The 20594-nt window shown below is 40.9% G+C and overlaps 1 protein-coding gene across 1 annotated transcript in view; it reads left to right on the top strand.

Moving 5' to 3' along the window:
* klhl4 (kelch-like family member 4) overlaps positions 1 to 20594 on the top strand; it is a 44139-nt gene that overhangs the window by 13443 nt on the left and 10102 nt on the right. The window contains exons 3-10 of the mRNA XM_079892530.1: positions 8240 to 8407; positions 9853 to 9989; positions 10214 to 10410; positions 14999 to 15211; positions 15347 to 15533; positions 15670 to 15894; positions 17906 to 18068; positions 20324 to 20536. Coding sequence (XP_079748656.1) covers positions 8240 to 8407; positions 9853 to 9989; positions 10214 to 10410; positions 14999 to 15211; positions 15347 to 15533; positions 15670 to 15894; positions 17906 to 18068; positions 20324 to 20536 — 1503 coding nt within the window. The remainder of the gene's footprint in view (positions 1 to 8239; positions 8408 to 9852; positions 9990 to 10213; positions 10411 to 14998; positions 15212 to 15346; positions 15534 to 15669; positions 15895 to 17905; positions 18069 to 20323; positions 20537 to 20594) is intronic.

The following is a 20594-nucleotide window of genomic DNA, read 5'->3' on the forward strand; positions in this document are numbered from 1 at the left end:
ACACATATTTCATCTGAACACTTAAACTGTTTATCCTGTGGTCTGTTCAACTAAGGTACCATTATCTCAAAACATAATAAAAGGGAAGCATGCAAACGTACAATATTTTAAGCAAACCCACTTTTTGGATGCTCTACAATAGCCTAAGTATATGTGAAATAATATTTGATATGATCCGTCAGCCAGACAGCATGAGTTTGGCTTTGCATGTTGCATTAGATCAGAGAAACCCCAGGACAATTTTGAATGTTTAGAAGTCAACCCCCCTCCGCTTGTAAATATCAGTGTGATCACCTACCCCTGACAGCTGACCAGAGAGATAAAGATAATGTATTCCGTATGAGAGTCACCTTGCTCATCAAGCCAACTCATGTCAAGCCAGCTCCATCTTTTTAAATGGGCCAACTGACTACTCATCACAGGTATTCTGCTATAAAGTGAGAATAGTGAATTAATGTGATTTATACGGCAGTATGTTTAAAAACTAGCTCATATGATGGAGCAGGTCTGCCTTCAAAGTCGAGGACACAAGGGTGAAATTCTGCTTCATGCTTTACACCTCTAAGGACGGAGTCACAGTTCACAAAACCACTGATCCAGTGAGCGCAGCTTTCACTGGGATTTACTTTGTAATTAAAACTTTTACGAGATCATAACGTTTTATCAGGTGCTTAATATTCATTCCCAACTTTATGGTTTTGCAACTCTTGTTAAAGATGAAATGGACAACAGGACGTGCAGTTATTAAAAATATCACAATGAATACTTTGCTTTTGTTATGCAAATCTCGGTTGACTGCAGTTAATATAACCAGTCATACAAAGCAATCCATAATTGCAGAGTTTTTGAAAATGCCTTTTTTTTATGGCATTTAATTACAGAAAAGTAATTAAAATGCATACTGTGCGTCCCTACGGCAGCTAGACTTTTTTGAACAGTGTTGTGGACTGGTTAAATGTCAGCCACGGATTTGTTCCGTGAAGGACAGCAAAATAAAGGCTTTAGATTGTTTGCTGTGAGTCAGAGGGATTATTCAGATGCAGCACAATGGCTTGTAATCTACCGGTCTGCAGAGAGAGCAGCTCAGAATTTACATTATCAAGGCTCTATGAAGAGACCAGATCCCCGCAAAGTCCCGTGCATCCAAAAGAATAAATAAAAACAGTGAAGTTTGTGCAAATGGTAATCTGCCCCTTTGGAAAACTCTGGCTTTCAATCCACTTATTTACGGAGTTTAGCTCTAATGGTTTCAATTTTAGCTCTGACAAGTGTGAAGGAAGATATACATAGAATCACTAATGTCCAATTGGAAGAAAAAAGAGTATTGTTATGACTTCCGCACAGTGTATAATTCACACATACAAAAACTGCATCAACCAACATGATGACAGTCATTGGCGGAGCTTGTTTTTGTGGGTGCAAACTCCAAAAAATTGATAAAGCCATCAAATAGTCTAATATTATGAAGGTAAAATCGGCCATTGCTATCATTCTTTGAAAAAGCTATACATGTGTTTCTTTTATTATGACATTAACAGCATGTGTGCTGCAGAGAAAATGGATGGAAAATGGCACAAAATTGTTCATGACATACTTATTACCAAGTAATATTACAAATTTATATTCAAAGACCTTGCCTGTTAGGTATGTCATGGGTTCACTAACTGAAGCTCTGCTGTAAGAGTCAAATAACCCCTAAATCTGCATGTCCAAATAACACATTTCAGGAATATGTTCACCCAGATGATATGTTAAAGGAGAACTCCGGTCAATTTTAACATTGAGCTATTTTTTTTTGTAAATTTGGAGTGCTGTCAGTACAGAGAACAACGTCAAAAATCGGTGTTGCCTACACCGTGTTATCCTCTTTTTAACATTTGCACCCTGTTGACTTCAATGGGGCAAGTTTTAAACCTGCTTTTAGCCTCTTAACATCCTTGATGTGTCATTACAAGTGCACAGGTCATGTGAGTGATTCCTTCAGAGTCAACACGCGGTGAATCTGACTGCAGTAGATGTGAAAGATATTAATAAAAGTGATGTTAATTCAGCCAGCGCACATACCTGTATTTTCTTCCATGTTTTCGGTCGAAGTCCACAGTAATCGATTGTCGAGTTCACGCGCATAGGTTCCCTTTCAAGGGAACTCCCGTTGCGTCGAGAATGACGCTATGGGGAACGCTTTGCGTGATGACGTCTTGAAGCACATGTAAAATCAGTCCAATGGTGTGGCGGAACGTCAGAGGCGGGTGACGTCACGTACCAGGAAACTATAAAAGCCGGCCCGAAACAGAAAACGAAAGCTTTCTGAGTCTTCAGTTGCGCTCTGTGTTGAAATCTGTCCTTGTTATTTGGTGTTGTCTGTCTATATATATATATATTTATTCAGATATGGCGAGCAAGCAGCAGTATAGAGTGTGTGTCCATCCCTGCCCGCGTTATTTAACGGGAGGTGACACACACACTCTTTGTGTTGTTTGTTTGGGAGAGGAGCATGCCCAGTCAGCACTCGAGGGTGGTGACTGTGTGCATTGCTGTGCGCTTCCATTGCGTACGCTCCGATCCCGTTTGGCTCGGTTCAATCCCGACCACGTTCCCCAGGGCTCGGATCTCAGACCTGGGGTTCGCAAATGGATCTGTCAGTGGATGTTGAGACGGGCTCTGCCTTATCTCAGCCTCTTTCTGACAGATCCAGTGCCTCTCATCAGGGTGTGGAAGCACGCGTTGCGGTTTCTTCCCCCCCGATGGAGGCACCAGTACTGCAACTATCCAGCTCTGAGGAGTTGGATGTTGTGAGTGTTGAAGTTGAGTCTGAGGATTCGCCACCTCAGTCTCACGCGTTTGAGGAACTGCTCGATGTAATCACTAGAGCAGTTGACAGACTTTCTATTGAGTGGCCAGAGGATAGGCAGGACGTTCGTTCTAAAAGTAAGCTCGACGAACGCTTCCTGCCATCTCGTGCACAGCCTCAGCGCAGAAGCCTTCCGTTTTTCCCCGACACACCACAGACATCACACTACTCTTCCATTCATAATTATAAAGAGTATGGTTATGGGGAGATGCCGAAGGTGGAAGAGACGCTTGCGAGCTATCTCTCTCCAGCAACGGCATCTTCCTTGAAGGCTCCCTCACTTCCCTCTAAACCAGTAAAATTTACTTCATCACTGGTTCATAAATCATATGCAGCCGCTGGTCAAGCCGCAGCGTGTCTGCATACGATGTCCATCATGCAGGCTTATCAAGCTGAATTATTGGGGGATTTAGAGGAGGGCGGGGGAATTGGTCCGGACACGGTGGCTGAACTACGCAGAGCCACAGATCTGTCTCTCAGGGCCACCAAGGAGACCGCTAAATCAATCGGGCGGTCTATGGCAGCCCTGGTGGCCACTGAGAGGCATCTGTGGCTCAATCTGAGTGACATAAAAGATAAAGAAAAGCATGTTCTCTTAGATGCTCCGGTCTCCACTGTTGGTCTGTTTGGCGATGCTGTTAACAGTGCGGTTGCTAAATCACAAGAAGCTTCTAAACAGGCAGTTGCGCTTCAAAAACTTCTCCCCCGCCGTTCATTCTTTGAGGCTGCTGAGCGGGAGCAGCCTCACTCCTCTAAAAAGAGCGCTGAACATCGTGCCACTCAAAAACAGAGTGTGTCCTCCCGTGCTCCCCCACAAAAATCACGGGGACACGGAGGGCGCGCTCAAACCCAGCAGTCTTCGAGGGGTAGGACGGATCTGCGGACCGTCATTACCGCCAAGAAGGCTGCTGGGAAAAAGTCCTGACGTCCGAGGGCTCAGGACAAATGAGGGTAGTCCCCCCCGAAGCAGAGCGGTTAACACCTCTTTTTACGGTGCCCGTCTCTCTTCGGTACCCTCAGGGGACCGTTCTGCCAACCCTGCCGCCTCCGGTGTTACAGGGCGCAGCGGTCTCCGGCGAGCACATATCTCAAGGACCACCCGGAAACGTAGTGGCCTCGGGATGCCCGCCCCCTCTGAGGAGGGTGTTAGAGCAGTCTGTTCGGTCGTTCCCTGCCGGTGCGCCGTTACAGGGCGACGAATTGACTACTCAACAACAACAAAATCCAGAAACCAGTCTCGAGAGGCTGGTACCTCTAGTAGAATCTTTGACAGCGTGGAAGCTACTGTCAAATGTTTCTCGTTGGGTCCTGCAGACCGTGGAAAAAGGGTATCAGATTCAATTAAAAAAACGCCCACCTCGGTTTATGGGGGTCCTGCCCACAGTGGTGGGCCCCGAGCAGGTTCTGGTTATGGAACAGGAAGTAAACACTCTGTTAGAGAAAGGGGCCATAGAATATGTACCTCCCTCCAACAGGGAAACCGGGTTTTACAGCCGGTATTTCATAGTTCCGAAAAAGGACGGGGGATTGCGTCCCATTTTAGATCTTCGAGTTCTGAACGAGTCAGTCATGCAGCTCAAGTTCAAAATGTTAACATTGAGACAGATCGTGCCACAGATCAGGTCCGAGGACTGGTTTGTCACGATAGACCTCAAGGACGCATATTTCCATATTTCCATCCGTCCGTGTCATTGGAAGTTCCTGAGGTTTGCTTTCGGGGGCAAAGCATACCAATATCGAGTTCTTCCATTCGGCCTGGCTTTATCACCCCGCACTTTCACCAAATGCGTGGATGCAGCTCTGGCGCCCCTGCGCCTCCAGGGTATTCGCATCATGAACTACATCGACGATTGGTTGATTTTAGCTCAGTCGCATCAGATGGCGGTTCAACATCGAGATGTTGTTCTCGCCCATATGAAAGAGTTGGGGTTACGGCTGAACGCCAAGAAGAGTGTGCTTTCTCCACTCCAGAGGACCACTTTCTTAGGCGTGGTTTGGGATTCAGTGTCGATGCAGGCGCGCCTGTCACCGCCACGTATAGAGTCCATCCTTGCAGCTGTGAAAAGTGTAAAGCTAGGCCAGCTACTCACTGTCAAACAGTTCCAGAGACTGTTGGGTCTCATGGCAGCAGCTTCCAACATGATACCTTTTGGACTGCTGCACATGAGGCCCCTGCAGTGGTGGCTCAGGACCAGGGGGTTTTCCCCGAGGGGCAACCCATTTCGCACAATCAGGGTCACGCGGCGATGCTTACGTGCCCTGGTTATGTGGAAGAAACCTTGGTTCCTGTCCCAGGGCCCAGTGTTGGGAGCTCCTTGTCGTCGCAAACTGCTAACGACGGATGCTTCCCTCACGGGTTGGGGAGCGATCCTCGAGGGTCGCTCATCTCAAGGTCTGTGGGAAGACCATCATCGTTCCTGGCATATCAATCGCCTAGAGATGTTAGCTGTCTTCCGGGCTCTGAGGAGCTTTATCACAGATCTCAGGGGACACCATGTGCTAGTACATACGGACAACACGTCGGTAGTCGCCTATATCAACCACCAAGGGGGTTTGCGCTCGCGCCCGTTATCCAACTTGGCACGCCATATCCTCTTGTGGTCCCAGGGGAAGTTACTGTCACTCAGGGCAGCTTACATCCCCGGGGTCCAGAATATAGGAGCAGACACTCTGTCGAGGCAGGGGCCGAGGCCCGGGGAATGGAGGCTCCACCCCGAGGTGGTGGAGCTGATATGGAGGGAGTTCGGCCAAGCACAAGTGGATCTGTTTGCGTCTCGAGAGACGTCTCACTGTCCACTTTGGTTCTCCCTCATGCATCCAGCTCCTCTGGGACTGGATGCTATGGTTCAGACGTGGCCGAGGCTACGTCTGTACGCCTTTCCCCCAGTGGCTCTGCTCCCGGGAGTTCTGGAGAGAGTTCGCAGGGACCGGGTTTGCCTGCTTCTTATAGCCCCGCGCTGGCCGGGCAGAGTATGGTTTCCCGATCTGGTGTCCCTCCTCGACGGGCATCCTCTGGAGTTACCCGTCAGGAGAGACCTTCTGTCCCAAGCAGGGGGCTCAATATTTCACCCCCGCCCAGAACTGTGGAACCTGTGGGCTTGGCCTCTGAGGGGGCCCAGCTCATAGAGTCAGGTCTCTCAACTGAGGTTGTGGAGACCATTCTTCAGTCCAGAGCTCCCTCCACGAGGAAACTTTATGCCCTGAAGTGGAGAGTCTTCACTTCTTGGTGTAGTGACCGTCGGTTGGACCCAGTTAACTGCCCAATTGGTACAGTGCTGGAGTTCCTGCAAGACCGGTTCACGGCAGGTCTGACCCCGTCCACTTTAAAGGTTTATGTGGCGGCCATAGGTGCTTACCACATTCCTTTGGGTGGAATGTCTGTGGGGAAGGACCCTCTGGTATCTCGTTTCCTTCGTGGCACTTGGAGGCTGAGGCCTGCAGTTCGCTCTAGGGTGCCACCTTGGGACTTGTCCATTGCATTACAAGGCTTGTCCCTGGCCCCCTTTGAGCCCATTGAGGAGGTTCCTGAGAAGTTTCTAACTCTGAAAGCTCTTTTCCTTCTGGCTATTTCTTCTCTCAAGAGAATAGGGGATCTTCAAGCATTGTCAGTTGCTCCGTCATGCTTAGAGTTTGCTCCGGGTATGGTTAAAGCTTTTCTTCACCCGAGACCGGGTTATATCCCCAAGGTCCCCACTAATGTGGTCAGACCTATTGTTCTGCAGGCCTTCTGTCCTCCTCCCTTTCAAAATGCTGACCAGGAGGCTAATAATTTGCTTTGCCCTGTGAGGGCGTTAGACGCTTATGTCCACAGAGCTGCCCTGTGGCGTAAAAGTGATCAATTATTTGTGTGCTTTGGGTCCCCTAACAAAGGAGGTCCAGTGTCTAAGCAAAGGATGAGCAAGTGGGTGGTCGAGGCTATCTCACTTGCTTATGAGGCGGCTGGGCAGCCTTCTCCTTTGGCTGTCCGGTCGCACTCGAAGAGGAGTATGGCGGCCTCTAAGGCCCTTATTTCAGGAGTTTCATTACAGGACGTCTGTGATGCGGCAGGCTGGTCCTCACCGCACACTTTCGTCAGGTTTTACTCTCTGGATCTAGACTCTGCTCCAGGGTCTCATGTTTTGTCTTCCTAGTGCTGCTCTCCAGATTACACACAGGACAGACATTCGTAGCTATGGAGGCGTTGGTATAGACGTTCCCCATAGCGTCATTCTCTACGCAACGGGAGTTCCCTTGAAAGGGAACGCCTCGGTTACGACTGTAACCTCGGTTCCCTGAAGAGGGAACGAGCGTTGCGTCGCCTTGCCATATCTCCTTCATGCCTGTCAGCTCGACTTCAGACTTTTACGAAGCTTTCGTTTTCTGTTTCGGGCCGGCTTTTATAGTTTCCTGGTACGTGACGTCACCCGCCTCTGACGTTCCGCCACACCATTGGACTGATTTTACATGTGCTTCAAGACGTCATCACGCAAAGCGTTCCCCATAGCGTCATTCTCGACGCAACGCTCGTTCCCTCTTCAGGCGTTTAGTTACCTATGATCACGCGCGTGAACTCGACAATCGATTACTGTGGACTTCGACCGAAAACAGGAAGAAAATACAGGTATGTGCGCTGGCTGAATTAACATCACTTTTATTAATATCTTTCACATCTACTGCAGTCAGATTCACCCGTGTTCACTCTGAAGGAATCACTCACATGGCTGGGCACTTGTAATGACACATCAAGGATGTTAAGAGGCTAAAAGCAGGTTTAAAACTTGCCCCATTGAAGTCAACAGGGTGCAAATGTTAAAAAGAGGATAACACGGTGTAGGCAACACCGATTTTTGTCGTTGTTCTCTGTACTGACAGCACTCCAAATTTACAAAAAAATTAGCTCAATGTTAAAATTGTTAGATTTAGACCCTGTTAGATTTTTTTACTTTTCTGTGGAACACAAGAAAGAAAAGTTTAAGGGGTCAAAAACAAACATTCATTTTGTATGGACCAAAGAAAGGAAGTCATACAGGTTAGTAATGATATGATGTAAGTAAATGATGACAGAAATGTCATTTTTCTCTTTGATCTAAACAGCTATTAAACAGCTATTAGAGTTGGAAGAGTGTTCTATAAACACTGAAATGCACATGTCCGTGACTCATGCTTTACCGCAATCCAAACACATTTTCTCCAACATGACCTGTCAGTCAGTGTAACTCTGTGGAACCTCAGAACTGACGGTTCAATTGAGGGGAAAATAAAAGATGAAGTCACAGGTGGACACAGCAGCTTGTGCAGGTGTTAGTTAAGTTTTTCCTGTCACCCGCGTAGATCAAATAGCCATATCAAACTGACAGAAGTGCACATCGCTCGGTCTCAGCTCAACTCCGATCTTCCTCTTTCCCACAGGTTGGCTTTGAATAGTCTTTCTAGGATGAGCTCCAACTGCTCAGATGAGTTTTTCCAGGCCACAAATCATGCGGAACAGACCTTTCGAAAGATGGAGACCTATCTTCAGCACAAGCAGCTGTGTGATGTACTTTTGATAGCTGGAGATCACAAGATCCCTGCACACAGGTGAGTCTCCACCGAATCAAGGCGTTTCAAATGTCCTATTTTCACTGAAAAACAGACAGATGAACCGGACATAAGGGAACGCTGCTTAAAATTCAGTGCAATACTTCTCTAGAAATCAACTGAAAAGAGATTGAATTTACATTCATCTTTCTTAGACAAAATCAAACTATTAGTGCAGCTACTTAAAACAACTAAATGCTATCAGTAAAGCTTTCGTTTAACTCTTAGTTAACTTTAGAGGAATAGTTCACCCCTAAACAGACTCCAAAAACATGAAAACATTACAGAGCTGTCCTGTTTTTTTTCTTTTGTTTTTTTATGCAATAAATGTGAACTGGAGCTTTCAAGTTTCAAGAAGGCTGCACAAGCACCATAAAACTGTTCATTATGATTCATGTACTATATATAGTCTTCTGAAGTCATATGTCTGAAGTCTTCGTGTAAGGAAATATAATAAAAAAGAATTCACACTAAAGGAAAATTCTGTCATCATTTACTCACCCTCATGTGGTTCCAAACCCAAAAGTCTTCCATTCTTCTTCAGAACAAAAATGAAGCCTCATTGGTCCTTGTGCATCAAACAAGTAGCCTACTACTGAGCTTTTATACTTTTTAATGTATGAGAGTTATGGTGGAAGATGAATGAAAGGCTTATGTGTTCGGAATGACATGAGGGTTAGTAAATTAATTTTACATTTTCATTTTTGGGTTCCTTTAATATAGTCTACTACAATCTATTAATACTCTAATAAGACTTAGTCGACACGTAGTTACTTATAGTTACTAGAATGTCTAAAGTGGACATATTTTTTTTTATCTGTATCTTACACAAAGATACAGAATGGCTTCAGAAAACTTGAAATATATCACACAAAGACATTTTATGGTGCTTCTGCATTCTTTTTGAAGCTTGAAAGATGGAGGCCAATTCACTGTAATTTCATGGAAAATTGCAATGAGTACCTTGATCAAAATTCTGAAAAAGTCATGGGTTTGCAACAGCATAAATTAAGGTAAAATGAATTTTCAAATTGTGTTCACTGTTCCTTTAAGGACAGATATGCAAATAGTAGCGCCAAGAAGTGTCAAAACTGTGCTGCATGCTCCATTTCAGACTACAGAGCGTGTTGAACTTTCTTCAAGGACTCTAAAACAGTGTTTATTTAAAGAAATCTCTCGGCCGCTGCTGAGTGTTTTGATGCTATTCTGTTGGAAAAATCTCTGTAGCCAAAGCTCTACTGCATGTCCCAGTTTGACACTAAGCTCAATCAACATCATCCCAGAGCCGCATGAAACAACCTGGTGAAAATAGCTGCTCACACAGCACTGAGATAAATATTTTTGTATGGGAGGAATTTTCTACGAAGACGACTCTGGAGAGGTTGTTTGAGTTCATCGTGAAGTATGCGGTTGCATGTTTAAACATTTTGCCAAATTATTTGCAGACTTGTCCTGAGTGCAGTTTCAGACTACTTTGCTGCAATGTTCACAAATGATGTGAGGGAGGCAAAACAAGAGGAAATTAAAATGGAGGGTGTTGATCCTGAGGCGCTGAAAGCACTGGTTCATTTTGCTTATACTGGTGAGTATCTACATTCCACTTGCGGACTTATTACGTGCACTAGTAGCAGAAGTGTGGCATCCACAAACAGATCCATTTTTTTCGTTGTTGCCAGTGGGCAAAACACTATTTTACAAACACAAACTAACTGTTTAACATATTGCACCAGTTAAGCATAGCATTTTATTCCTAGACTAATTCTGAAAAGTTTCCTGCATATTTGAGTATTTTCTCTAAATTTACAGGAGTCCTGGAGCTAAAAGAGGAGACAATTGAAAGTCTTTTAGCTGCTGCTTGCCTCCTCCAGCTCTCACAAGTTATTCAGGTCTGCTGCAACTTTCTGATGAAACAACTGCACCCATCCAACTGCCTGGGGATCCGTTCGTTTGCTGATGCACAGGGATGCATGGATCTTTTGAATGTCGCTCACAACTACACTATGGTAGGACCTGGCATACAAAGTAGCTTGTCTAGGAGAAATTATAAATTAGCTATAAATAGCACTAACATTTGTCCTGACTGCAAGTTGCTGACCTTTTACAGTAATTTTCACAGTCGTAATTGTAGAATTACAATTAAATAACGCCTGTATATTTTCACAGTGAATGGGAGTTGAATGATTATGATGGTTGTAGAATCCCAATGATTATCTGTGTCTGCATTACAGTAAGCTCATGCATATTTACAGATTAACTAGTATAATGTCTAGAGTACAAGCTGGCGATGTTCCCAGCATGCACTCTGGCATGAATAAATTATGCGGTTTCATTGTTTTACTATTTGCCGGTTTATATTACTGTTGCTTTTGACTTATTTTGTAATGTACAGATGCATTTAAATTTAGGCTTGTTGATTGTCAGAATAATAGATTTTTTAGTATGTATATCGCACACTAAAGGTTCACTAGAGATAACAACCATCTGGGGAATATTCATATGAGATATCAACATTTAGCATACAAAACCCAATAATCCTGACAATAAACAAGCATTATTGTACCAAAAAGGAAAACACCCTCCCACCTCAATTGTAAAAAGATTATGAATTATTTCTGTACTATAACACACAATATTTCCACATACAGTGTATAGGGAAATATAGATACTATAGATTGTAAGTTAAGATCAAAATCAATTCTGTGTTTTGTATCACTATTACATTGGCTGGAAGAAAATGTAATATAATTAAATTAAATGTAATTAAAAGTGACAAAGGTCTAAAATCCCAGCAAAAAGAAAAACTAATCACCACAATGATTTCAAAAGAAAATTAAAGATGCTTACCCAATTATCTTAAATTATATCGCAATATTTATTTATTTTATTTATTAAATTAAAATTTCTGTTATCACAGAAAATGACACTGTTATCACAGTACAATTCTAGACATTGTATTTTCATGTAAGAAACTACTGCTAAAGTAAGATGACTTACTCAAAAGGAGAAATTTATCCCAGAATATCCAAGCAGCTCTTTTCCATACAAGGAAAGTTAAATGGATATCAGAACTGTCAATCAAAAAGTTTAAGGCTAGATTTTGAGTAAATTACAGACTGAAATATATCATGTGAATTCAGAGTACTTAGAATGTAGTGCATGAAACATGTGGACTGATTTTTTCAGCAATCTTTTTTTTTTTTTTTTTTTTTTTTTTTGCCTTGCTTGACCACTCCAGTTGTCATTGTATGGAAGATAGCAGCATGAACATTCTTCTCAACGTCTCCTTTTGTGTTCCATCGACCAAACTGAATTCATAAAGGTTTGAAGCAACATTAGGGTGGCAGAATTTTCATTTTGAGGTAAACTTTAAAATAAAATCTTGTACCTGTCAACTTTTTTCCTGCATATTGAAAAACAGGAAATACCACAAGTTTTAAAACCTAGTCACTGACACAGAGAATTCCAAGCATAAAATTACTTGATGTGACATTTTGTATCTCAGCATGCGGTCAGTCTAAAGGGGTGTGCAGAGCTCTTTGATGTGAGAAATATAGCAAAAGCAGCTTTGGTTAAATAATGCCAATACATTAAGTATTCTCAGGAGCCCAAGGATCCACAGAGCACATTTGCTTGATGGGCATTTCTCTGCCCAAGTGCGGAAACAACTTAGGAAGATAGCCGTTATCTCCTGAAGGACATCTGCACAGGCTGTTTACAAAGGGCTTTCCAGAGCAGAGAGGTTAATCTAATCAGAGAACACAAGCAGAAAATTTCCTGTTCCATCGCTTCGGTAATGAACACAGCGTTAACAGAGCTTCCTGGTTTGCTTGCTGTGGTGTTTAGATTATAAAGTTATTTTTTAGCTTGTTTTTCCTCGTTTCTGTCTCATCCTGACATTGCATCTTTTTTTTGTGAGTGTGTGTGTGTGTGTAAGAAGCTGCAGTCTTACATGGGTTAATGTCTCAGTTCAAGACATCTATGGCCTGTAGCATGCTGGAAGTCAATGTATTTTCTTTTGAATGTAAAAGGGAGATTCGTTTGCAGTCACAAGAGGAAAAGCATGTGCAGAATAAAGCAACTGAGACAACGCTTAGATAAATGACTGACAACACAAACACTGCTCTAAGTCAAATTTCCCCTCATAAATACATTAGATTTGGCGCAACCCATTAAATTCTCACATCCTCCCTTACAATTTAATCCATTTAGATCTTACGGAGCCTTGTGCCTCTCACACTATTGCTGCAGGACCTGTTACTTGCTGTTCAGTTTAATGCCCTTGCCTGAAATATATGCCCTGAGAGGCCTTTAAATAAATGTTTGCAGTGAAACAGAATTAATGTATTCAATTAATTGCCAGGGTGCTTGTGATGGTAATTGCGAATAATGAATCTATATCAATGTCACCAGAAGAAGTAGGGTTTAAATCTATATTGAGGAGGGGCTGAAAATCAATGCATGGTACTCATTTAATTATGTGAGTCTGAGCTAAGCTCCGAGAGCCCAGGCACGGCTTTAGCAGGGATGATGCTGTTTAGATCTGATTAATGATCAATAGGATGTTTACTACCCTTATTTGCAACATAATCAATGGGGATTACTTCTGATGCACAAAGGAGACTCTGGAAGTGCCATAAGTAATGAACAAGCTTGTTAGAGAGATTTCCGGCATCCTCTTCACTTGCTACAAGTTGATCCTTGCAAAATGGTTTTATCAGAGAGCAACTCGGGTGTCCTTGTGGACGCATTGGAGCAGATCATTATATTGCTGATATGACATATTTTTAAACATTTAGTAGATTCTCAAAAATGCATCATTCAAAACAAAGATGTTATATTTTGTGTCAGTGCCATCCACTTGTTAAGTCGTGACATATCGAATACTCTTTCAGGTCCAAACCTCTACTCCCTTTCAAGTGAAAATACTATCTTAACAGTAGTATGTGAGCGCTAATCATTCATATCACTATTTTAAACGAAGCTTTAAAAAATAATAATAATCATGCTATGCACTACACTCTCCATGCTCACAAACTCCAATATTTTTACGACTCCTGAAAAAAATAGTAAAGTAAAGGTATTACACTTTATTTCGATAATCCACTTTAGACATTCTACTAATTTTGCAACTACGTACATGTCAGCCAACTCTCAGTAATTTGCAACTACATGTCAACTAACTCTCATTAGAGACTACTAGGTTATATTTTTAGGGTTAGTAGAAAAAGTTGACTAAAAGTTACTTGTAGTCAGTAGAATGTCTATTGGGGAGCCATCAAAATAAAGTGTTAGCAGATATTAAAGGTGACCTATTATGCCCCTTTTTCAAAAGATGTAATATAAGTCCCAAGTGTCCCCAGAATGTGTCTATGAAGTTTTAGCTCAAAATACCCCACAGATAATTTATTATACCATGTTGTAAATATATTTCATTTTTGAGTGGAATGAAAAACATGCTGTTTTCGTGCATGTATCTTTAAATGCAAATGAGCTGCTGCTCCCCACCCCGCTGTCCAGAAGAAGGTGGAGCCTGTATGAGAAAACTGCGCATCGGATACTCTGCCAAAAACAAAAACACCGGTTTTGATTATCATTTCTATCGTGGTCACGCTCATGTGACATTGCAGTTCTTCTTCATAATGACAGTTTTTTATTTGCATGCATTTTAAAGCCATATCATTTTAAACTTCTGATATATGGTTTTCTGAGCGCACACATCCGAAGCATGCGCACAGAAATCTCAATGTCAGACGGCGCATCACATTAGTATTAAACCAAGTTCTCTTTCACGTCTTATTGCGCTTAAACTTTAAATACAGACAAGGTTATGTCAAAAACACACAAAGTTCACATAAACACAGTCGGTTATGTCTGTGAACATAAACACCAGGGAAAGAAATTGCATGTGTATATTAGATCTGTGTATTAAAGTGAAAGCAGCGTAATATACAGTACCCACTGCTATATGCTGTTAATATGAATCAAACAACAAAAGAAAAATAGAAAATCACTCACTGCTCTTGATTGAATAACTTTAGTAGCTTTAATAAGAATACATTTCTTACTTTGGGTGGAGTAGGTGGATTTTTACTATTATAGGGTGGTTGTACACACACTGCCGACACACATTTATGTTCAAACACCATGTAAAATTGAATTTTGCACAATAGGTCCCCTTTAAGCAGACAGTCTACTAACACTCCATTGACTGCTATTGATAGTAGAATGACTATTGAGAAAAAAAAAAAAGAAAAAAAAAAAGGGTCACACGGTATGGAGATAAAGATTAGAATCATGCGTTTTTGGTAGTACTACAGCACATTAGTGTATATAAGTTTGCGTTTGGAATCTGAAGAAGTGTTTGTTGTACAAGTGGTTACTTGTAACGTCAGACTTAACTGGATTGCTGCATTAGACACAGCGAGAAAACATTTAAATATTTAAAATCATAAAATATAACTGATATTTTAAATAGGCCAAAATAAATCTATTTTGGAATTGCACATGTAGTTCAGGACTCAATGTCTCATTGCATTTATCAATGTCTCACAGATTCATAATATAAGCAAATACAATTGCTTAATATTTCAGGAACACTTTCTAGAGGTCATTCAGAATCAGGAGTTCCTCCTGCTACCCACAATGGAAATTGCCAAGCTTTTGGCCAGTGATGAAATCAATGTTCCAGATGAAGAAACGATTTTTCAAGCACTGATGATGTGGGTTCGCTATGATGTGCAGCCCCGGCAGCAGGATCTAGGAGTGTTACTGGCGTATATTCGACTCCCCCTTTTACCGCCACAGGTTTGCCAATAACATGCATATGAGACTATTGGTCGTTTCATACAATTGAATGCAATGAATAAATGTTATTCTTCAACATTCCACTGTTTAGTCCCTTTTTCTGTTGGATGTTAATGCACTATTTTCTTGATTTAGCTTCTTGCTGATCTGGAAAACAATAAGATGTTTTCAGAAGACCTGGAATGCCAGAAGCTCCTGATGGAAGCCATGAAGTACCATCTTTTACCAGAGCGCCGTCCCATGCTACAGAGCCCAAGAACCAAACCACGGAAATCCACTGTTGGATCGCTCTACGCTGTTGGAGGGATGGACGCCTCTAAAGGTGGACCATTATTTATCAGAATTCAAGTCATTATCTATTTGATTTTGTCTCTGAGAGACTTTTTGTCACTGACAGCTATTAGCAGTGCAGCATGCAAATACAACTAACAATAAACTAAGAGTCTGTCTACATTTAGGGTCTACAACAATAGAGAAGTATGACCTTCGCACAAACAAATGGATCCAGGTTGGCATCATGAATGGGCGAAGACTTCAGTTCGGGGTGGCAGTGATCGACAACAAACTCTATGTGGTAGGAGGAAGGGATGGGCTCAAGACCTCTAACATGGTGGAGTGCTACAATCCAATCACTAAAGTGTGGTCCACCATGCCTCCAATGTCAACCCACAGACACGGATTAGGTGCGTTCTTTGAATGCTTCAGATATTTGTGTAATCTTATTACACAGCATGTTCATATATTAACTGTTACATAGTAATGTTCACTACCTGCTTCTGTTATTGACGGTATTAAATACTCAAAAAATAAAATAAAAAAAATTTAAATGGAATATTTTGCTGAACCTTCAGACAAAAAAAAACAATTTGCTTTTGTTTTTGTTGAGTATCATTTGATACATCAGACTTTTATGGCTCATATATTATGATAAATGAGAATATGGAACTCACATTTGAGAGGCAAAACAACAACAACAACAACAAAACAGGCCAAAACGGAGCAAAAATATGCAATTTGGTGCAGTTGCAATGCAGGATGAAATACTGATAGCTTGCAATGTAAATCAATGAGATATTTATAACAGTAAAGAAAACTTCTTTCATAAAATGAATCTAAATATCAGTTGTCTCTCTATATCTCCAAATAATGTCTCAGTAAGATGATATTTAAATGTTTAGTTTTATGATCAAAGCTTTGTAGTTTTTAGAGTAGGGAAACAACATTTAAACATAACTTCTGTAAAGAGAACAGAAACGACCTCACATTTATAACGCCATTCTGTATGCTGTGATTTATAAGGCTTTGCTCATGATTATTAATGAAGCTAGTTCATCCGGTAGGCCTAACTTATTAACTGAAAGGAATACATTGCTAATCAGCTGTTAAAGAAGAAGAAATACTATTATTATGAGGGTAAAGTTCATAAATGAATATTTATTAATTTATTAAGCCAATTTGCTTTAATTTCCATATAAGGGTAGGTGCATTAGGGAGTAATTTGTAGAGGAGATAAGTAACACAACTTGAACCTGTTATATTGAACAACGTTTTCTGTTGGACACAAATAAACACCTCCACTCAAGTCTAGTTTAGTGATTGGGTGATTTTGAAACACAGCTCCATGAAGCTTTATTTCGAATGGTTCAGAGGGTGTATCGAACTAGCAAAGGCACGTGAATTCAGCAACGTAATGATTTGTAGATTACATTTAATAGATTACACTTTCATGAAAATTAGTTTGCAAAAGGTGGCATTAAAGCCTACATGTTTTGTCTGTTATTGTTGCATGTACAACATCTTGACCAGCAGGTGTCGCCAGCATTAGGTCCTCTTTAACATATTAAGTACAGATGCAAAAAAAAAAAATTGATTACAATAAAAATTGAATACAATAAAAATTGCATTAATGGTGCTGGCTTTCTTGACATTGAATCTTACTCGTGAAAGTTGATAATTTAAGCACCAAATACACTAACCTAAATTGACAATTGAAATTGAATAGAAAATTAAGTGTATGTGCTATACAATAAAAGCAAGCCTTATTGCTGCTCAACTATTTCAATAAGATGGGACACTTTAACACCCATGCATCAGGAAATAACTATAAAAATAACCGGGTGGTCACACATCAAAACAACCGTGTAAATTAATAAAGGCAATCTGGGCTGTCCATAAAAAATGTACATAAAAAATATGGCAGGTAATTTAAACTCGTAGATGAGAAAATGTATTGTACAATAATCCCATAAAACTGACACTCAAAGGTTGCTCATTGAGGTCTATAAAGTGCACTGCAATATCAGAAACAAAATGTCGGTCAGGAGACGATTTATATGTCAAGCCCCCAAAAGCGACAGCCAGAGATTTATAATAGAAACATGAGGGACCTTTTCTGTAAAGGGAGCAGCGAGATGCACCATGAATACTTAATGCTTACCACAGCGTCTCAGGGCTCTCGTCCTCAGAGTCAGACCGGAAGAATGTCTTTAGCTACTGATGAAGTGCTCCTATGGAAATTAAATCCATAGTATTGCCATTTGAATTTTGCCATTTGCCAGTTTCACTACAATACAAAGACTAAGACAGACAATTAATATTGGACTGTGCATTTGTCGAATGTATGCCGTGCACCACCAAAAGCTGAGCCCAGAGTCTTTCTCTTTACTTGTTTTATTTATTTATTTCTTCAAAAAGGAATTGCTGTGCTGGAGGGGCCCATGTATGCAGTGGGAGGCCATGACGGATGGAGCTATTTGAACACAGTAGAAAGGTGGGACCCCCAGGCGAGGCAGTGGAATTATGTGGCCAGTATGTCCACCCCGCGCAGCACTGTCGGAGTCACTGCTCTCAATGGAAAGTAAGGAATTCATTTGTTCTTATTTTCTTTTGTAGGATTGTTGTGCTACCATACAATTTTAAAAAATCACTGCTCCTTACAGAATAACTGAAAAATCTAAATTCAGACAGGGGATACTACACTATATTACTACTGTAGTAATATTGTAATATGTAAATAAAACATTTTAATTTGGAATTTAATTCACTCAAAAAGTAAAAAAACAAAAACGTTTCTATCAACAGCAGTATACAGTATGTGCAGTGTGCTGTGGCTGATCGCTTTCCTCCATGGATTCTCCTCATGATGAGGTCTGAATTAGGTTCTGTATCCAATACTCTGCGTAACCTTGTACAGCCAGACGGGAGTTAATAGGCTCTGAGACCAAAGCATCTCTAGTGTCTTTTACATTAAAGTCACTTGAGTGGCAGGCGAGCTGCTGTTAGCTTTATCCAAAAAAACAGAGGCTGGTTTTGAATCTAGCAGAACATTGACTGATGACTGTGACCAGGTCAAAAACAAACCCTTCAAGCCTACCTCTAGAGCCCACTGTCCTACTTTTCAAAGTGATTAATTGATCAGTCTTTTCAACAGAACAACTTTTTGAATCTCTGTAGGACAGGGATTGTCAGCCTCTTCTGACCCAGGGATCCCTCGCTAAGACTATCTGCAAACCCAAGGTCTCCCTGATATAAAAATGCTCGAAATTAATAACATTGTAAAAGGCCTTAGTAAGGTCTCTAAGGTCATCCAACCAGAGACTGATAAATGTTCCCCAGGTTTGGCTAAAATTTAGAGATGATCGTACTTTTGTCATTGCTCCACCAAAACTTTGGAAAAGCCTACTTATTTTTTTTTAAAAGCAAAGCTCTAAACATTTCTCTGGCTTTTAATCATATCTGATTTCTTCAGACAAATTGTACAACACCTTGGTCAACGATCTTTGTTTTTAATGATGCTATATACATAAAGTTGACATTGACATTATAATATCCTTCATTGAAAAACATTAGTGTATTATGCTAAACCTAGTTTCTTAATACGTTGGTCACGTCCAAGGTTTCTTTGCACCAATGTGTTGTCCGACAGTGAGTCTTTTATTGAGGGTTTTTATGCCTATAAAATCAATAATGGAAAATAAAATAAAAGTATAATAGAAAATGTTGTTTCATTTGACCATAAACTTTAACCACAATATTTAAGAATTTTTACATTTCACAAAGTAATCCACAGAACCCTGAAAGAAAGCGAAAGAAGTTCACAAACCCTCATCTGAAATATACCACTTATCTCAAATATTTCGTTTTTATCAGTGTGTAGTTTGAAAATGAAAAATACACATTTCTTTCATATTTCACTTAAAGTTAACATGAAATTTTAACTTATTTATTTTTCTTAAGGCATGTGGTCTTACTGTGCTCACTTAAACCATGCAATTATTGCTTTTAAAAAAACATTTATATATATAAAAATGGAAGTTGCTAATGATTTTACTAATGTATTGTGATGTGTGACTAAAACTCCAGGACTAAAACTTTTTTTGATTGTTGTGTATGAATGTGGTTTGTTTAACTGCAGTGCAGCCTTGTGATAGGCTCACTTGATGTCTATGACATATGCAAGAAGAGCAAGTTTTGACATTTAGATAAAAGATTACTTCAATTTCTGTTTCAGGGGGCAAATAAAACCGCTCAATAAAAAAGTTAATTTCTGACTGTGGTGATGCAGGAGGGCAGTGGTCTGTAATTAATTGTAAACTCACATTCAGGGCTTCAGTTCACTCAGAAGCCACCTTGGCAATGGCCCCTGGCAGCTATTTTCTATCTATGTAATAGGTGTACAAGTACAGGCCATGTCTACTTTAAAGGCACCATGAATCAAAACTGACATTTCTTCAGCCACAAACAGCAGCAATAGCAAACCACAATGATCCAATGATCACATCAATTCCCGATGGACAAAATCAAGTCCCACCCTATACATTCTTTTTTTATTTTTTGAGAAGCCGTTTGACATGGATATACGTCACAATAGGGAAGAAAAGACCACAACAACTTCAGTTTCATGCTGACTTTAATGAGAAAACATTTTCTTTGTTTATCTACAAAACTCCTGTTTCAATAACATGCCAGACAACCAATAAAATGTGGAAATTGTGTCATTTTCCTACTTGCAAAAAAATTAAAGTCATTGAGCATCCTGTTTCACTCTGAAATACTTCACTGTACTACAGTAAAATAAGCTGCAAATGTTTTTTTGTCTTTACATAATTACAGGTTGTTTGCTGTCGGTGGTCGTGATGGAAGCTCCTGTCTGCGATCAATGGAATGTTTTGATCCCCACACCAACAAATGGAGCATGTGTGCACCGATGTCAAAGAGGAGGGGAGGAGTGGGTGTGGCCACATATAACAGTTTCTTGTATGCAGTCGGAGGACATGATGCACCAGCTTCAAGCCATTGTTCTCGTCTGTCTGATTGTGTGGAGAGGTAAGCTACAGTGACACAACATCTGGGAAGAAAGAAATCCAACACATAATTATCTTCA

Source organism: Squalius cephalus (genome assembly GCF_949319135.1).
Source record: "Squalius cephalus genome assembly, chromosome: 14".
In the NCBI taxonomy this organism is placed as follows: domain Eukaryota; kingdom Metazoa; phylum Chordata; class Actinopteri; order Cypriniformes; family Leuciscidae; genus Squalius; species Squalius cephalus.